Below are 16,393 nucleotides of genomic sequence, written 5' to 3'. Positions count from 1 at the left end.
TCATACATTAGCTTGATCTCCCGTGAGCTTCATGGGTCGATTCCTGAAGCTGTGGGAAATTTAACTGCCTTCACAGACCTTTATCCATAGGTAGATTGTGCACATGCTGATCCTAGATTTTTTTTCCAAAAACAATCTTGTTGGTTATATTAACAACTTGGGGAAAGCCATGGCTGGCTGCATGAAGGAGCTATTTCTGATCAACTTGGAGAGTAATAATCTATCTGGGTGCCTCGAGTCCTTCAAGAAATTCTTCTCAGTTGACCTCAGCCATAATTCACTATCAGGTCCAGTACCTTACACTATCAATCAGCTCAGAAACTTAAAGGAGCTGGACATTTCTTACAGTCTGCTCCAAGGCATCTTGTCTGAAGAACACCTAACCAATCTATCCTGGGTACAAACTGGATGCCACCTTTTCAGCTATATGAACTCAGACTACGTTCTTGCCCGCTAAAATCACGATTGTCGTAGTGGCTCCAGGCACACATTAGTATGGCAACATTAGATTTGCACAGCACATGAATTATGAGCCCTTTGCCTGTGTCTTTGGACTTGATTCACGGTTCTTGCTAGCTTCAATCTCTCCAACATCCTGCTCACGGGCAAGCTACCAACCTCTCTTTGTGCAGATGAAATCACTGCTTTCCTTTGGGTCCGTTGTACAATTTGTTTCTTTCCACAAACAATCACATGACCTATCTGTTACATCCAGAATGCTACAGGGTTTGATATTGGTTGACCAAACTCATAAGCGCTCTGGTGGTACGACATGGATGCATAAGCCCGATGATGTGCGGTTCGCAGGTCTCCCTCCTTACTGTACTTGAGCACAAAAGAGTCCATAGCGAGCACACGGAGGCTCGGGTACAAGTTGTAATCCTTGTGATGCCGGCACTCGACCAGGCAGAACCTGCTGTCACCCATATACACCAGCGTGGCGCCCACGTGCGTCTCAGAGTTCATGTCGAAGAACAAGTCGTTGCCGAGCTTCCAGGCGGGCATGGTCTCGCACCCGGCAGCGGGTGGGACGTCGCAGCTGCAGACGTGCCCGACACCTTCCTTGTAGAGGCAGAGGCCGACCCAGGCGTCCAGCTCGCGGTCGTAGTAGGCTCGATCCTTGAACGGCAGCAGCCACTCGCCCAGGTAGGTCCACTCGAGGCTTTCCGTGTCCAAGGTGAAGGTGCTATTCCGTTGGCCCCGAAAGGAGAGCGTTTGATCGGGGTTGGGCTGCCAGCCCTTCACGGACATGAAGATTGTGCGCCCATCGGGGTGCAATGCGTAGCTGCTGACGAGGCAGGACGCGAACGGCGCGACCGGTTCGACGCTGGTCCAAGACCACGGCATTTCGGTCTCGATGGGTGGCAGCGGCGGCGGCTCGGGGCCGAGCACCTCGAGGTGGGGGAAAACAAACGCCACGAGCCTGTCGCCGACGGAGGCGTACACGGGTTTATAGGCTCTGATGGCATAGCGGCTCCGCGGATACGGGTATACTGTCACTCCCAGGGTCTCGGTGTCGAACACGGGGATGCCCGGGCTGGAGTCGGAGGGGTACATCGCCAAGATCTTGCTGCCGTGAGCCGCCAAGGCCCACGGGTACGGATGGTGCGCCTCGATGCGGACCACCGGGGACTTGGCGGGCCGCAGATCGTCCACGCCGGCGTCGGCGTCCGAGTCGAAGTCGTCCTCACCAACCTTGTGGATGCTGTACCCCTTCTCCCAGTCGTCCACCACCAGGTAGAGATGCTTCTGCTGCCGCTGCTGCGCCGGCCGCTTGGCCGCGCGGCCAGAGCAGTTACCCAACGAAGGCCGCTTCGACATGCCAAATTCAGTCAGGCGGCGATCTCACCGGAGATCGGCGCAAACCTCGTCGCCGGCGGCTCTCGGGACTCGGCCGAACGGGTGCTCCGGTGGACGGGAAGCGAGGGCGAGGGGACGGGAGTGCTCAGCGGATGATGGCGAAGCTTGTGAGTGGGTCGGCGATGACAAAACGCGGCGGATTCGCTGCGGCGTCGAGCTCGGGTGGTCGACAAAGGCGGTGCCGGCGCTAGGGTTTCGGGTGCACCAAAAATAGGGCGTCTCGGCCTCTATTTATAGGGGCGTTTCGGCTTGGGGATCAAACTAGGCCGGCGGCGTGATTCGGTTCCGAGCCGGACTCGACAGGCGGCGCGGAGGTCCCCGGGTCGGAGACGGACCCGTCTGGCGGTGGCGCGCGGAGGGAGACAGGGAGACGGCGCGGTGCGCCACTAGGCCGAGGTGCGACCCAGAGGGAAAGAAGGAGAGGCCTGCGGCTGGCTTGGGCTGGGCTCGGGGAAAAGAAGAGAGAGAGGATGGGCTGGGCCTGGGGTAGGGTTAGGTAGTTTAGGTTTTCTTTATTTAGGAATTGCCAGAAAATAGATAAAATAAATAAAATCCAAATAAAAACTAAAGGTCAAATTAAAACCTAAATACCTATTATTCAGCATGAATACATTCAAACCGCTATAACCTTATTCAAATTTGAATTTGAAATTTAGAAAAAAAAGGTTTTTTCTATTCTAATTATTTACTTATAATCTAGTTTTGAATTTTTTTAGAAATTTGTTAAAATTGAAAATCAGAGTGTGACAGATGAATAATCAATACTGATTTAGTTTGGTTGATTACTTAACCTTGTAGGCGATGTCTCAAGAATAATCTAATGGAAAATTTGCCCTTATACTATTATATTAGACAACTTAGGTGGCAATTTCCCTAATCTAATTACTGATCGCTCAACAAGGAACTCACAACAAGTGAAGAACCTAGGTGAGCTGGCCGTAGCCGGGGTGGTGGGTTGTGCTGGGTGGCTCCATTCTCACCAGGCACCATTCGCGCGGCACTGAGCACACCACAGCGCATCGTCGCACCGGAGAGGCAGAGTGCAGACGTCGAGGGCTCCTCTTCTCTATAGCCGCGGGTGCAAGCCACGCAGTTGTGGCGGTTCTCGTCTGCCGACGCTTGCCGCTCTTCGGTGGAATCCGAGCACGACTGCGGTGTATGACGTCACGGGCTCACGGCGGTGCTCGGAAGCCGGTGCAGCAGCACTTCGGTGGAGTCCGGAGGCGGATCCAGGTCCAGGCAGGCGGAGGCCAGAGCGGGAGCCGGTGAATTTGAATTTGATATTTTCCGCGTTTTCAATCGGGAGCCCACACGTGGACGGCACTAGCTGGGTTAGGAACGCTGAGGCGACGCGCGTCCCGCACCGAGCAAGGCTCGGTAAAAATCGTGAGCCGCCACGTAACTCCGCCCGCGAGCGAACGACAGTCGGACGATTCGTCGATCGGACGGCAAAAAGAAAACGGGCGACGTGGACCGGCTGAAAGCGCAGCTATTCGACGCCGAATAAAGAAGGCCTGTTTGGTTTAAGGCCTCAACAGGCTAAGACAAATTTTGATCTCGCCCGGCTATTTTACTCTTCGTTTGGTTTGCTACACTCAAAAAAAAAATTGGCACCTCAGTTCATACGCGACACTAAATTTTGGCTCAGGCTCGGGCGACAAAAACGGAGATCCCAATTTTGGTTTGGCCGGCTGACATACTGTGCTGAGGTGGTACTGACCATTGGTTAGCATAAATACCTACTTTTTAGATTTAGCAAGGTTCAACAAACTTTATTTCTTAAACTGTAATTCCGATTTCTAATCTGCTTGTATTGTTATACTCTTATAATTAAATCTATAAATCAAAACCCATGTTGATTATATTTTGAAGCTAAAATAAATAAATTAGATGTGAATCTCACCTGTCATATACTTACAGCTTTCATAAATTTTAGTACGGCTATAATCCAAACGCCCTCTTCTAATTTTAGTTTTGTTGCTACCCTAACTTTAACTTGATCATAAATAAAAAACATTTTTTACTAAATTTTAATACTGCTCCAAATTTATTTATAGCCAAAATTTAATTTAGCCTGTTAGGGGCGAAAAAAAACCAAACAGCCCCGAAGATACCCGATGCTGACCTAGTTCAGGAAACGACAGCAATGCTGGTAAGCCTACGCCGGTGTGTTCCTGCTGTGGATCAACAGATCGAAGGAGCGGTCCATCTGGCAAATGGTGCAAACACCTTTGTTTGGTCTATGCTTCAAACACTGTACATAACGGGACCTGGGTACTAGAATTCATAGGTCTTTTTGGATAAGTTTATTTTTAGCTTTTCTTTGAAAAAAGCTAAAAACTATCTAAACAGTGGTTTTTTCGATCTGTGCTGCCTTTTGATTGTCCGAAGAAACAGTTGTGGTTAAAATGAACTAAAAACTGAAAAGCAGGTTCTAACTAATTTTTAGGTGTACTGAGAAGCTAAATGTTTATTGTAAAAGTCAACAATCAAAATTCAACAGCGACAATAGCTTCTTCAGCTAACCAGAAACTCCAAACCACCGTTTATCCAAACGCAGCCTTAGATAGGTGCCGCTACCACCTACATAGGACAACTAATCCAAGAAAAAACGTGTAAACAATCTGACTGCAACTGTTCCTCGAATGAGCGTGTAAACGGTGTGATATATCTTATATCCTGTTTGTTTTATGCTTCTGATTCAAATTCTACTGTTGTTAGAAGCTAAAAGCTAGAAGCTAGAATAAACAAGATTCTGGAGAAGTGGTTTCTGGAGAAACCAAAAGTTTGCTTCTGAGGAAAATGAAATAAAGCTAAGAAACTCGCTGAGAGATATTTTTTCTGAAAAGCTATGCGCGGAGAAGAAAAAAATTATTATAGAAGTGAGACAGCCTATTTCCGAAAATAATTTTTCAGACAAGACAAAAACACAACTTTTTAGAAAATCTTAAAAGTAGAAGTCCAAATAAATAGGCCCTTTATACCCTGTTTGTTTCCTGCTTCTGGTTCTGCTTCTGCTGCCGCCAGAAGCTAGAAACGAGAACAAACGGAGTTCTGAAAAAGTACTTTCTGGAAAAGCCAAAAGTCTATTTTTAAAAAAATAAACTAAAGTTGAGAAGCTCGCTGAGAGACGCTTTTCTAAGAAACCACATGCTAAGAAGCTAAAAAATTATTATAAAAATCAACAGCCTATTTTAAAAATAGTTTTTTAAACAATTTAAAATCGCAACTTTTAAAAATATAAAAAACAGAGACCTAAATAAACAGACGTTAATACCCTTTAATTTTCAAGATGATGATATATCATAATATCCTTGGGAAACTGTGTGATGATGACTCTGTGAAGAATGCGTCTGAATCATGTTATGTTCGTCTATCACAGAGATGCCTGCGGGTAGGCTCTTCGCATCTGTTGATAGATGTTAGAACCAAGTACAAAAATTTTGGGAAAACTAGAGAAATAGGAAGTACTTTCCTATTCATCTGTTCTTTCTCTTTTTTTTAGACAATATTCGTCTGTTCTGTTCATCGTTCCCTGGACTGCCTGTTGAGCTTTATTCGCCACCTGGGCCTGGCCATCTGTCAACCAGGCCGACTGAATTCAATGCCCACTAGCCGTCGGTCCTCCTGCGAGCTTTTTTATATATTTTTTTATTAAAAAATTAAATAAATAGATTTTTCATAAAATTTTTTGTAAAACTAGACGTCTGCAGCACACTGAGAGGGTTGCAGTTCTCTGAGAGGGTGGTTAGGCTTGCTTATTGCCCCTGGAAGGGCGGGTGGTCTAACCGCCCCCTCAGAGGGCGGCAAGGGTGCTAATCGCCCTCTCAAGGGGCGCTAGGGCCTGGGAGGGCGGTTAGCAGCCTAGCCGCTCTCTAAGGGGGTGGTAATGACATTTTTTTGTTAAAAATTGTAAAATTTTGTGTTTTTCGTCGAAATTTAAAATAGGGAATTTACAAAATTTGAAATTAAAAAGATTGAAGAGGAGTGAAAACGGTATAGTTAGGAAGCGAGAATTTGGAGTAGGTTATGTAAGAGAATAAAAAATCAGTATTTATGAACAAATTGTATATGTGAAGCACTCGTAGCATATTACGCGGGTATGAGGTTGTGAACGGTGACAAACATAATATTAAATATACGGTGAAAAATATTACATGAGACTGTAACCACGACGACACGATGAGGAAAAGAAGGTGTCATGTACGGTTCGCACTAAGACCTACTTATTAGTGCGTCGCTCCTAATCATAGCATGCCTTAGAAAGTGAAGTATGTCAGATTACATTAGGTACTCTCTACTGAGTGTATCTAGGATATTTTCCCTTTCAGAGGGCATCGGGACATACCGCATTAGCACGGCGGGCTCTCTCCCGCTTCCTTGCCCTCTTAGCCTCCCGAGCCTGAGCCACAGTATGGTCGTGCGCCTCCTTCCTCATGTGCTCTTCTTTCTTCCGCTTTAGGCGAAGTTCCTCTTGCTGTTGCTCGTACTCCCGATGTGCGTAAGCTTCCCTTCTCCACCTCATGTTCATGTCAACCCACTGCTTCTATTCCTCATTTTGCTCATTATCGAGCCATTGAATAAAATCACAGAGCAGTGGAGGGGACTGAAGAAATAGAACAAGATGAGCGGTTAGTAAAACAGGGTGCGAAATCGGTAAAGATATGACTGATATTTATTGCTATACCGGTGGATGATAGAATGTAGTGTGTGGTCATGTCGGATTAAGAAAATGCAACTAGCATGCCATCACATTAGAATAAGAAATGCAGTTACGACATGCTAAGTGGACCATAAAGATTACACGCGTCTGAATACGTAAGAGTATATCGCGAATCGAATATGCATATGTAAGTTACAAAAACAAATGTAAAATCCTACTGTTGTCTCCCTCGCTGCCGTCGGCCGTGCCCCCCATCGTGGTCCCGATGCCGCTGGTTGACTCTCACGTGGCCCCTAGAGTAGGTGAGGGGGTCGGGTGGACCGACCTGTCTGGTAGGCCTAGTAGGGAGCACCGGTGTCTAGGTCTCGTCCTGCATGGGCTGTGTTCGAAGTGGAGCACTGGGTACCTGGGACCGCTGGAGGACGTCGTAGTCAGGTGTGATGTCGGAGGGTGAACTCCTCAAGCGGGGATCCGAAGGGACCCCCTTTGAGATTCGGCTAGGGGGATGATTCTGAATCCGCTTCGTAGGTGGAATAAATGGGAGTAAATGAGATGCAGGTGGAGGTGGAATGATCGGATGCAGGAAGGAGTAAATGCTCAAGGGATTTTTAGACAGGTTCGGGCCGCACTGAGCGTAACACCCTACTCCTGTGTGTACGCTATAAATGCTCTAAGAATGTCTCTCAGAGTATCTGCTGGGTTACAAGAATATTTGTCTAGTCTAGAGCTTCGTGCTCCTTGTTCTTCGGCTGATTTATCTTCTATGCTTCGGTGTTCGTCCTCTGTTGTCTTGATCTCCACCCAGCTCCGACTTCAACTCCGGTCGAACTAAACTGTCTTTCTCCGGGGAGCCCGCCTCGCTTATATACTCGTCGGGGCGATAGCGTGCCCAGAAAGGATGGCGCGAGTTCCAAGGCGCCATAAATGTAAAGCAACCATCATGGGCTGGTGCGCAAGGTGACGGGGAGGGTTAAAAACGCGCCCCCATCCGGTCTTGTTCGTCATCATGCCGCTTTTCAACGGACGCCGCGGGGAGGGCCCACCGGGCAGCCACCGAGCAGCCCGGCGTGCCCGCCCGGTCAGAGCAGGCCTGACACAGTAGGGCGGCAGGGGGCGCCTCGAGCTCTGCGACGTTATCCCGAGGCGCGCCGGATGACACGCGATGGGACCCGTGCATTAAATGTCCCCACGCCTCCCTGCTAGGCCGTGGCAGGGACTGACAGCAAGCGTGGGAGGAGCAGTTGGAAGTGACAGGCCATGCACTCTCTTAAATGCAGCATCGGGCCTCTCACCAGTTGACACCTCACCGCTGGGCATCTGTGAGGACCACCGGTGAAGGACTTCTCAGGCCCTCGGGGAACCAACTTCTCGGGGGCCACTATTTGCAGCCCCGAGCACTCTCTCTCGGATATGCCCTTTCTTGATCCTCGGGGAACCGAGTGCTCGGGGGCCACTGTTCACGGCCCCGAGCACTCTCTCCCGGAACTGACTGTTTGAGTCCTCGGGGAACCGAGTGCTCGGGGGCCACTGTTCATGACCCCGAGCACTCTCTCCTGGAATTTGGCTTTTCTTGTCGTCGGGGGACACTGTTCGCAGCCCCGATCACTCTCTTCCCTGTACTTGGCCTTCTTAGGTCATCGGAGAACACGGGTACTCGAGGAGCACTGTTTGTGGCCCCGAACACCCTCTCCCGGAACTTGGTCTTCTCGTACCTCGGGAGATAACCCCCGAGGGAGGGCGTCACGTGGCACTCTACTGTTCTGGCCTCAGGACTCGGAGACTCCTGGTTCCTGTGTCACCGACATGTGCCCTCGAAAAAGTCCCGAACGAGGTCGTACGCGGGGTCTGGGCCAGCCTCGTCCTCCTGACTAGGGTACGAGGATTGTGAAGGATGTGCTGGCGTCCATGTGTATTGGTTGGAGGGGCCTACGAACAAATAATTATATTCGATATGGACAATGTGAAAATGAAACTAGTAGTAAAAAATGCACAATTGTACTTGCGTGGTATGCTGGTGCAGCAGAAGATGGCCAGGCAGGCATGGCGTAGTATGGATCGAACGGTGCTGGTGGGATAGGGTGTGGGGCAGCTGAGGACGGGTGGGCCTCATCACCGAAATAACCTGTGGACAACATTAGATGAATTGCTGAATATATTGAATACGGGGATGACGTGGCGCCCAGTACCTGAGGGTGGACGCACAGGGCTCGGTCTACGAGGTTGCGTCAAGGCTTGTGTAGGTACACCTAATATTTGTTTAATAATCATTGCACCAGTAAGAAACGAATAATTTCAACGCCGTGCGAAATAAAAATTCGTACCTATTTGCTCCGAGGCTGCATGACGTGGTAAAAGGAGTCGTGTGGGTGCCAACACCGATGAACGGCGGTGCACATCTAACCTCCGGGACGACTCGACATGGGCCCCACTAGACCTGGGAGGCGCTCCAGCTACATCTGTGGTGGACCGGCATGAGGTAAGCTTCAATACTCGCACGGTCTTGTCGAAAACCTGTTTGACGAAGCCCACGACATTTGACGCACTGAGGTGTACCCCTTGCCTGAGGCGGTCCATGGTAACAGCTGCATCCCTATGGACATCGTAAATGATATCGGCATGCGGATACGAACAAGAAAAGAACAATTTAAATGTACAGTTTTTGTTCCTCGAGTATGGATTATTGACTTGTAAGTAAAACATACCGCCAATGCAGCGTCCTCGTCCCAATAGACCAGGTACGCCTCCGTAGTCGACGCGACGTGGGGCCAGACACACTGAGGGGTGTAGGTGACCCGTGTGCGTGTACGTGGAACGTACCACCGTAGGTAGTCGTTGAAGCTCCGCTTGTCGAAGTGACGCGCCTTCTCCACAACATCCTATAGCGTTTGGGCCCATGCTGAGACGTATGGGGCCAAGCGATCTGCCCAGAGGTCCAGAAGCTCAGGGGTCGCAGGGTCCGCCATATCTGCATTTGAAAGACATGTAAATTAATTCATTGCTAGATGTAGACAGTAATAATATACATTGAATGTAAATTCACTTTACAACTATATGCAACATGAATATATTGTGACATGTATTTAAAAATGAAGGTTCAAATGCTAGAATGCGAAGTACAATTTAAGACAGCAAGCTACGCTAAATACAATCACACTACAAAGCGTCGTAGTATTCACCTAGACAACAGGTGCATTTTTAGGACAATACTTGTACGTGTGACCTGTTTCATTACACTGATTGCATCTTTTGACCCTAGGAACAGTCTCGGATTCATCCATATCGTTGCAAATCCGACGAGTTTGTTGGCGGCTAGGTGCGTTCTTTATCTTTTCCAAATCAGGCACATAGATTCGTGAAGACCCTGTATTACTTGTAAAAGTGTTAACAATGTTGTAACCATACAGTTCATGATTTCAAATGTTCAGTATTTGATCATTCATGAAGTATTTTGAAACATATTACCGTACCCGCCCTCTTAGTGGGCGGTAAGGGGTTGGCTCAGGCGGGCACCCCCTTGCCGCCCTCTGAGGGGGCGGTTAGGCCACCCGCCCTCCCCGGGGCGATAAGGGGTTGGCTCGGGCGGGCACCCTCTTGCCGCCCTCTAAGGGGGCGGTTAGGCTACCCGTCCTCCCGGGAGCGGTAAGGGGGTTTAACCGTCCTCTCAGAGAGCTGCAGCTTTCTCAGTGGGCTGCAGACGTCTAATTTTGTAATTTTTTTCACGAGGCATCTATTTATTTAAATTTTTAATCGAAAAAATAAAAAATAAAAAAACTCTCCTCCTGCTACCTGGACACGCCCACCAGCGCGCATCACGTTTCGGCCTAGCGACGCCCGGCCCGCAACACAACCACGCCCACCAACCAAACCAGCACCTGAGCTCCAGCCGGCCCTTAGCGCGGAAGCCCACCGCCTCACTCCACGCCCACGAACGGCTCGTGGTGCAGCGTGACGTGCCACTGCCATCCCCAACCCACGGCCAGCGCGCACGCCGGCGAGCGCCCCTCGCTCCGCTTACTTCGCGAACCCCTTTCCGCTCGGCTCGATTCGGAGGGCCGGGGAGGAAGGGAGGGAACGCCGCCGGTCTCCACATTTATCAGCGGCGCGCGAGGCAGCCGCCGCCGTTACGGACGGTACAGGTACTCTCTGCTCGCGTTGCGCTGTGTGTTGTGAGGTGATTAATTCATCTGTCTCTGGATCATCATGCGGTTCACCCTTTTTTGTTGTGATTGATGGATGGCTTTGGCTAGCTTTGTTGCGTTGTGGGCTCGGCGGCGTTACTGTTATTTGTGCCTGTGCTTGTTCTTGATTGCCCCTACATTTTTACTGCCTTGCAGCCAGATTAGTTCAGGAGTAAATTGTTCTGCTGGAGCATGATTATTGGCTGAGCCTATGGGTAGAAGGTTGTAGGATTCGTCCATGGTGTATTTCTAAGGGAAGCCGCAGGTTATGTACAACGGGAGTGTGCCAAGTGACACTTGTGTTTACATACTGGGCCTGAGGAAAATATTAGCTAAAGAATGGATACAAACATAGTTGGTGCGAAAACAGCATGCATCGTTTCCTGTTTGTTTATCTCGATACTTTGTTCACCTGCTTACCATATTGTTACTTGAAAACTTATCTCAACGAGGTACATGTGACATTGTTTATCTGCTTGTTTACGTGGACTGGGGGCTAATCACCAGCTAACAGTTGCTTATCTTTGCCACATTGGCTATGATATGCTGAAACTTTTTAGTATGCTGTGATATCTGTACAATTATATTCAAACAGTTCATCAATGCTATCCATCTCAAATAACTGAAGTTGTCCAACTATTCATCGTTGTAACTTTTGTTTGGTGATGACAGTATCACAATAACCTGCCATTGTGAAAGCTCTGTCTCTAAATTATTTTTTTCGTTTGCGATTGTGGCAATTATTTTGTTATCGGTATATGCATGAGAGTTCAAAGTCGTAACAAACTTTTTGATAATTATGCAGTGAGCTCCATATGAGTTGTCCCGTATCAACATTTCGCAAAGTATAGAACAGTCAAATTGGATAATAGGTCTCATCTAAAAAAAAGCTACGAAAAGAAGCAGTACAAGCAAGTACCATGGTACAGCATCATCTGACCCAAATATCATGGTATTGATGCTCAACTTCTGTAGTAACCGTGGAAGCTCCTTATGTATTCCCACAGCAGGGCCTTGGTTTACTGCTGGGGCAAGCATATACCGTCCAATATGTGGTGGTTAATCTGGAAGGATTTCTCAAAAAAGGATTGTGGAAAATTAATTAAACAAGGTACTAATTCAATTTGTTTTATAGTTTAGACACAAACCATTCTTCATTCAAGTTTATAAGGACCTTTGTCCAAATGTCAACACAGTTTAATGTTGCTCCTTTAGATGAATGGTGAAGTACATAGTGTTGCCATGCTGTTCCTCCCTAATGGAGTAAGCATTTGAGTTTGAGTCAATGAGTTATCCATTCCATGGTCTTTTGGCAGTCGAAGTCATGTTTGGTCCTAGTGTTTTGCAACTTTCGCTCAGTACATCTCGCTCTGGACATATTTTCTGCTGAACTGAATAAAATGTTTCCCTCAATTAAGGAACGAGAAAAATATGCTTAGGAACTTATCAGAAGTAATAAGTAGTGGGCAGGGGTGTGTGTTCTATGAAGGGTTCAGTGGAAGAAGAATTTAGTTGCTACTCAGTATCATTCTTCAGGGTAATATCCCTGATTTGCGAATCTACGCAAAGCATTGAAAACAATGACATGTCTCTGCATGAACTCTACAAAATGTTAGGAACTCTTTCTGAGATGGTGATTAACGACATTGATGTGAGTGATTTATTATTCTGTTCCTGCGGTCATCAACTCATCATAACTAGCTTGCAGCATATCTCGTCCAACATTATTTAGGTCAGTAGTCAAATTGCTATAGGACATGTAAGTTTTATTTCCTTCTTTTGTAAAGCAGCTTATGTCAGGTGAAGCAATGATAATTTATTTGAAGAGATATCCTTTTTGACTATGATTGAAGGGTGGGCTGTATTGTTTTATGTGACATATCTCTAACATAGGATAAGGAGGATGACTATGTGAAACTCAAGTATAATAGTTTCTGGACTTCGATCCTTATCCAGCAAGTGGAGTGACTAGAGGTCCTGTGCTTACTTGTGATCTCGTCAATACATTAAAAAGAAAAAAAAGCCTTGCTATCTCTACTGATTCCATTAAAGACAATTGTAAGTTCTCCATGGTAGAATGGTGCTCATTGCTTCCAATATTTGGCTTCCAAATGCGAAGCATCTGGTGCAAAACTCAGGGTACACCAGACCTGTAAAGAGTCAAGACAGATAAATGTAATGATACACCAAACCTTTTTCTCGACCTTTATTGCAGTGCCTTCGGATTGTCTCTACCCCTAGGTCGAGTTTTTTTTTTTAATAAAAATGTAATGAGTTTTTTCCTATAAATGTAATGATCGAATAATAAATTATCCTCTATTATCTGATGCTATCATTACAACAATGGTTCTTTTCTATTTCATTTGTTCTAATGAACTGAGCTTATACTTCATTGATTTGTTTTCAAATTATTTCAGGTGAAGAATCTTAAGACTGGCATCTTCTGTTTGAGCAGCTGTTTGGCTCATATTATCAGAACTCCGCTATATCAATCAATGAGGACCAACTTGGTGAGAATCTTCCTGTTTTGGGCTATGCAGTGATGATCAAAAGGTTTCCTTTAATGGCTATATGGGAGCTCGATGATTTCTTATCTAGCTTGTAATTTACATTATCACAATCAAAGTTGTCCGACTGTAAGTATGACCTGTGAAAACGACCCCTCAAAGGCCAACCCACTCGTATGGCTGGAAAGTTGCAGGAATTTTTTATGCTCATACGTTCCTATCAGTGAACAGTAAGGTTGCGATATTTTTATGGCATCAATATTATTTATCGCAGTTCTTACTGTATTATTCAATTCCCTTCTGGGCTCAAGCCAACCTTGGAGTTAGCTAATTAATCACCTGGCCCGCTAAACCGAATACTTTTGTCATATCCTACTAAATGATAGAATGACACCTCCAAGATTGGCCTGAATGAAAGATGGTGTAGATAGGATAGGCATCAAAGTGAAATGATAAAACATGTTGCTTTCTAAAGAATTGGGACTCCACCAGTATGGAATATTCATCTTCAACATCAGCTGTGGACTTGCTGAACTCAAAGTCCTGCACGTGGTGCAGGATGCCCATTAAAGATTCCCTGATCTTGCAATTCTATGTCATTTTTAGCACCTATGGATTTGCTTGGAACTTTTGTGTCCTTAGCTGAGATCCTTTGCTGTTCATAACCTAGTTAGTGCAAGCAATAATTCATGAAAGCCTCTGATTGGATGCCCTCGTGAATTTATTTTGTTTTTAGGGTAATATAGTAAGACCTGGACTATGAAATTGGTGAGAACCGGTATCGAGTGAGGCTCGAATGCGGTGACGCGGGCGTAACAACGTGCTCTAGCCAACTGCACTAGGCGCGTAGCTTCTCACGAATTTCTTTTGTTATTGTAGAGATATTGCCACGCAATACCATACTTTAAAATTAAATAAAGCACTGTTTGGATACAGAAGTTTAGGTACAAAGCAACGGAGAAAGGAAGGAAGGTGGTGATGATTATCCTGTATGGGAAGGAGGTCCCATGGCCCATGGGAGCTGGTTTGGTTCCAAGGCCATGTGCAACGGGAGGGCTCAAGTGGGGAACAGGGTTTGCACGGGATAACATGGGAGCCATGTCTCTCCATGTTGCCTAGTGTGTATTTGTACATAGCTTTCACTGTTGGCTGGACTCCTCTGGCACCAGCAACTCATCGTAATCCCAGCACTTCAGCTTTGCATCTCCTACCCTTTTCCTAACTCTATTAGCAACCAGAAGAAATGGAAGCTTTACTATTTCTTCTTTTTTTCCATTTTACTTCTGCAGATCCTGTTCCGATTGGCGGTCATTCTCTCTTTTTTATAAGTGAAACTTTATTGACTCTTAATGTCACATTAATATGATACAACTAACAAGAGTACACTTTCGGTCTCTACATAGTCAAGATGCTCATAGCTAAATTGAGGATCAAGTTGAATGTGTCTTTATTTACTTGTGATGAGTGATTGACATTGGTATTTATTTAGTTTGATGATCTTCTGTTTTGCATGAGCATTGATGTGATTTAAATTGATTTGTGATTTCATTTGAGTATATTGATTATGGATTAACTAGAATTGGAGTTGGAGATATGTGTTTGCTTGTCTCATAGTGTGCACGTGATGGATGCAACTTGGCGATCGACGGCGAGATGATCGGGGCCAAACAAAGTGCTTAGTGCTGGATGATCAAGGGGGCCGGACGGAGTCAAGTATGATTCTAGCTGAACACGTGGAGGTCAAGCAGAGCATGAAAGGTGAATGGAGACAGCGTGTTGACAAAATCAAGCGAAGTGGATGCCGGTACAAGTGACAAGACGGTCTGAGGGATCGGGAACGGGAGAGACTTACCGGCAGTCAGGATCGCATGACGGAGTACACGTGTTGACATCGAAGCGCTTGCTTAAGGTGTAAGCAAGGCGGCGAGTCACGCTTTGAGAAGCGTACATGCAGTTTCGCAGTTAGATCTTAAAACCGTGGGAGGACTGGAGGAGTACGTGGCACCATCGCAAAGCTTGCGTCGAGGCGAAGCTAAGTCATGAAAGTGCCGCGACGGTCCAATGAATGGAGAAGAAAATAGATCAAAATATCTTCGGTGGTAAGTAGGAATGTACTACAATAGATGGGTATTTTGGGAAAAAACTAGAAAACTTAGGGGTTAAATTTTCTAAGCCTATAAATAGAGAGATAGGACTATTAGAGAGTTTGAACCAGCCATTTGAGCCCACTTGTGCCACCCATTTGAGAGCTTAGAGTTCAGGTTTTAAAATAGAGAAGGATAAGTGCTTAGTCTATGTAACATGTGAGAGTTTTGAGAGATAAATCTTTGTAATGCTTCTAAAATAGGGTTGACCTTTTTAAGTAATGAAGTTTATATTTTTTCATATGCTTGAATTCACTTATTTTTAGTTTTCCTCTATTGTTTCCCTTGTAAGTTTGCAAGTTTTTCGATTTTCGGTTTTGATTTTCGTTTTGATTTTTGGGCTGAAATTTCAACACCTTGTGAGGTCATTCTTCTTGTTGCTAGAGGTATAAAATTCACATATACACGTTTGTGTGATGGGGTCTTAAATTCCATTACCTCTAGACAATCAAATTAGAGAGTTTCGTTGCTCGGTGTTCATCTTTTCTTGTTTCTTTGCAAGTTGTGATCTTTCAAATACTAAGACACATGTACTGATCTTAAATGGAACCTATGATTCATATAACATCCGTGGAGTTGTATTGTCTCAATTTTCTCTAGTTAAAAATTCTCTCTATTTTTGCTTTCGCTTGAGTTTTAAGGTGCGTTGTGTGATTTAAATAGGAGAAAGCCATCGATTTCACAAGAAATTTGTTGAGACGTCTATTCACCTTTCTCTAGTTGTTAATTTCATTCCTACAATTGGTATCAGAGCTGATTTGATCACTTGTTGACCTTAACCGTCTTTATGATCCATAGGCGATATGGAGAGAAATAAGAAGATTCTGCTATTTGATGACTGTAATTTTTCGTACTGGAATATGTGCATGGAGGCTTATCTCTTAAGCTAAGGAAGTGCAATTTGGGAAGTAGTTGATTCCAACTACGAGATCCCTGCTGGTCGCACGACTCAGGTTCAAATCGAATAGTATGAGGCCAACAACAAGGTCAGAAATTTTTTGTTCACAAGCTTGAGTCGAAATGAGTTTGATAGGGTTCAGC

The 16,393-nt window shown here is 45.9% G+C and overlaps 2 protein-coding genes across 2 annotated transcripts; one reads left to right on the top strand and one right to left on the bottom strand.

Annotated features, from left to right (window-relative positions):
* Positions 1–705: 705 nt before the first annotated feature.
* LOC133904034 (uncharacterized) lies at positions 706–2,046 on the bottom strand. The gene has a single exon (XM_062345517.1). It carries the CDS (start codon positions 1,819–1,821, stop codon positions 706–708), a length of 1,116 nt encoding a protein of 371 aa, XP_062201501.1. The 5' UTR covers positions 1,822–2,046.
* A 6,948-nt stretch (positions 2,047–8,994) lies between these two features.
* On the top strand, positions 8,995–14,610 carry LOC133904033 (uncharacterized). The gene is made up of 5 exons (XM_062345516.1): positions 8,995–8,999; positions 9,237–9,258; positions 10,327–10,659; positions 13,119–13,211; positions 14,145–14,610. The coding sequence occupies exons 1-5, from the start codon at positions 8,995–8,997 to the stop codon at positions 14,325–14,327; spliced, it is 636 nt and encodes a 211-aa protein (XP_062201500.1). The 3' UTR covers positions 14,328–14,610.
* Positions 14,611–16,393: the final 1,783 nt, after the last annotated feature.

The sequence above is a fragment of the Phragmites australis genome, chromosome 21 (assembly GCF_958298935.1).
Source record: "Phragmites australis chromosome 21, lpPhrAust1.1, whole genome shotgun sequence".
NCBI lineage: Eukaryota > Viridiplantae > Streptophyta > Magnoliopsida > Poales > Poaceae > Phragmites > Phragmites australis.
This window is presented reverse-complemented; position numbering and strand designations above follow the sequence as displayed.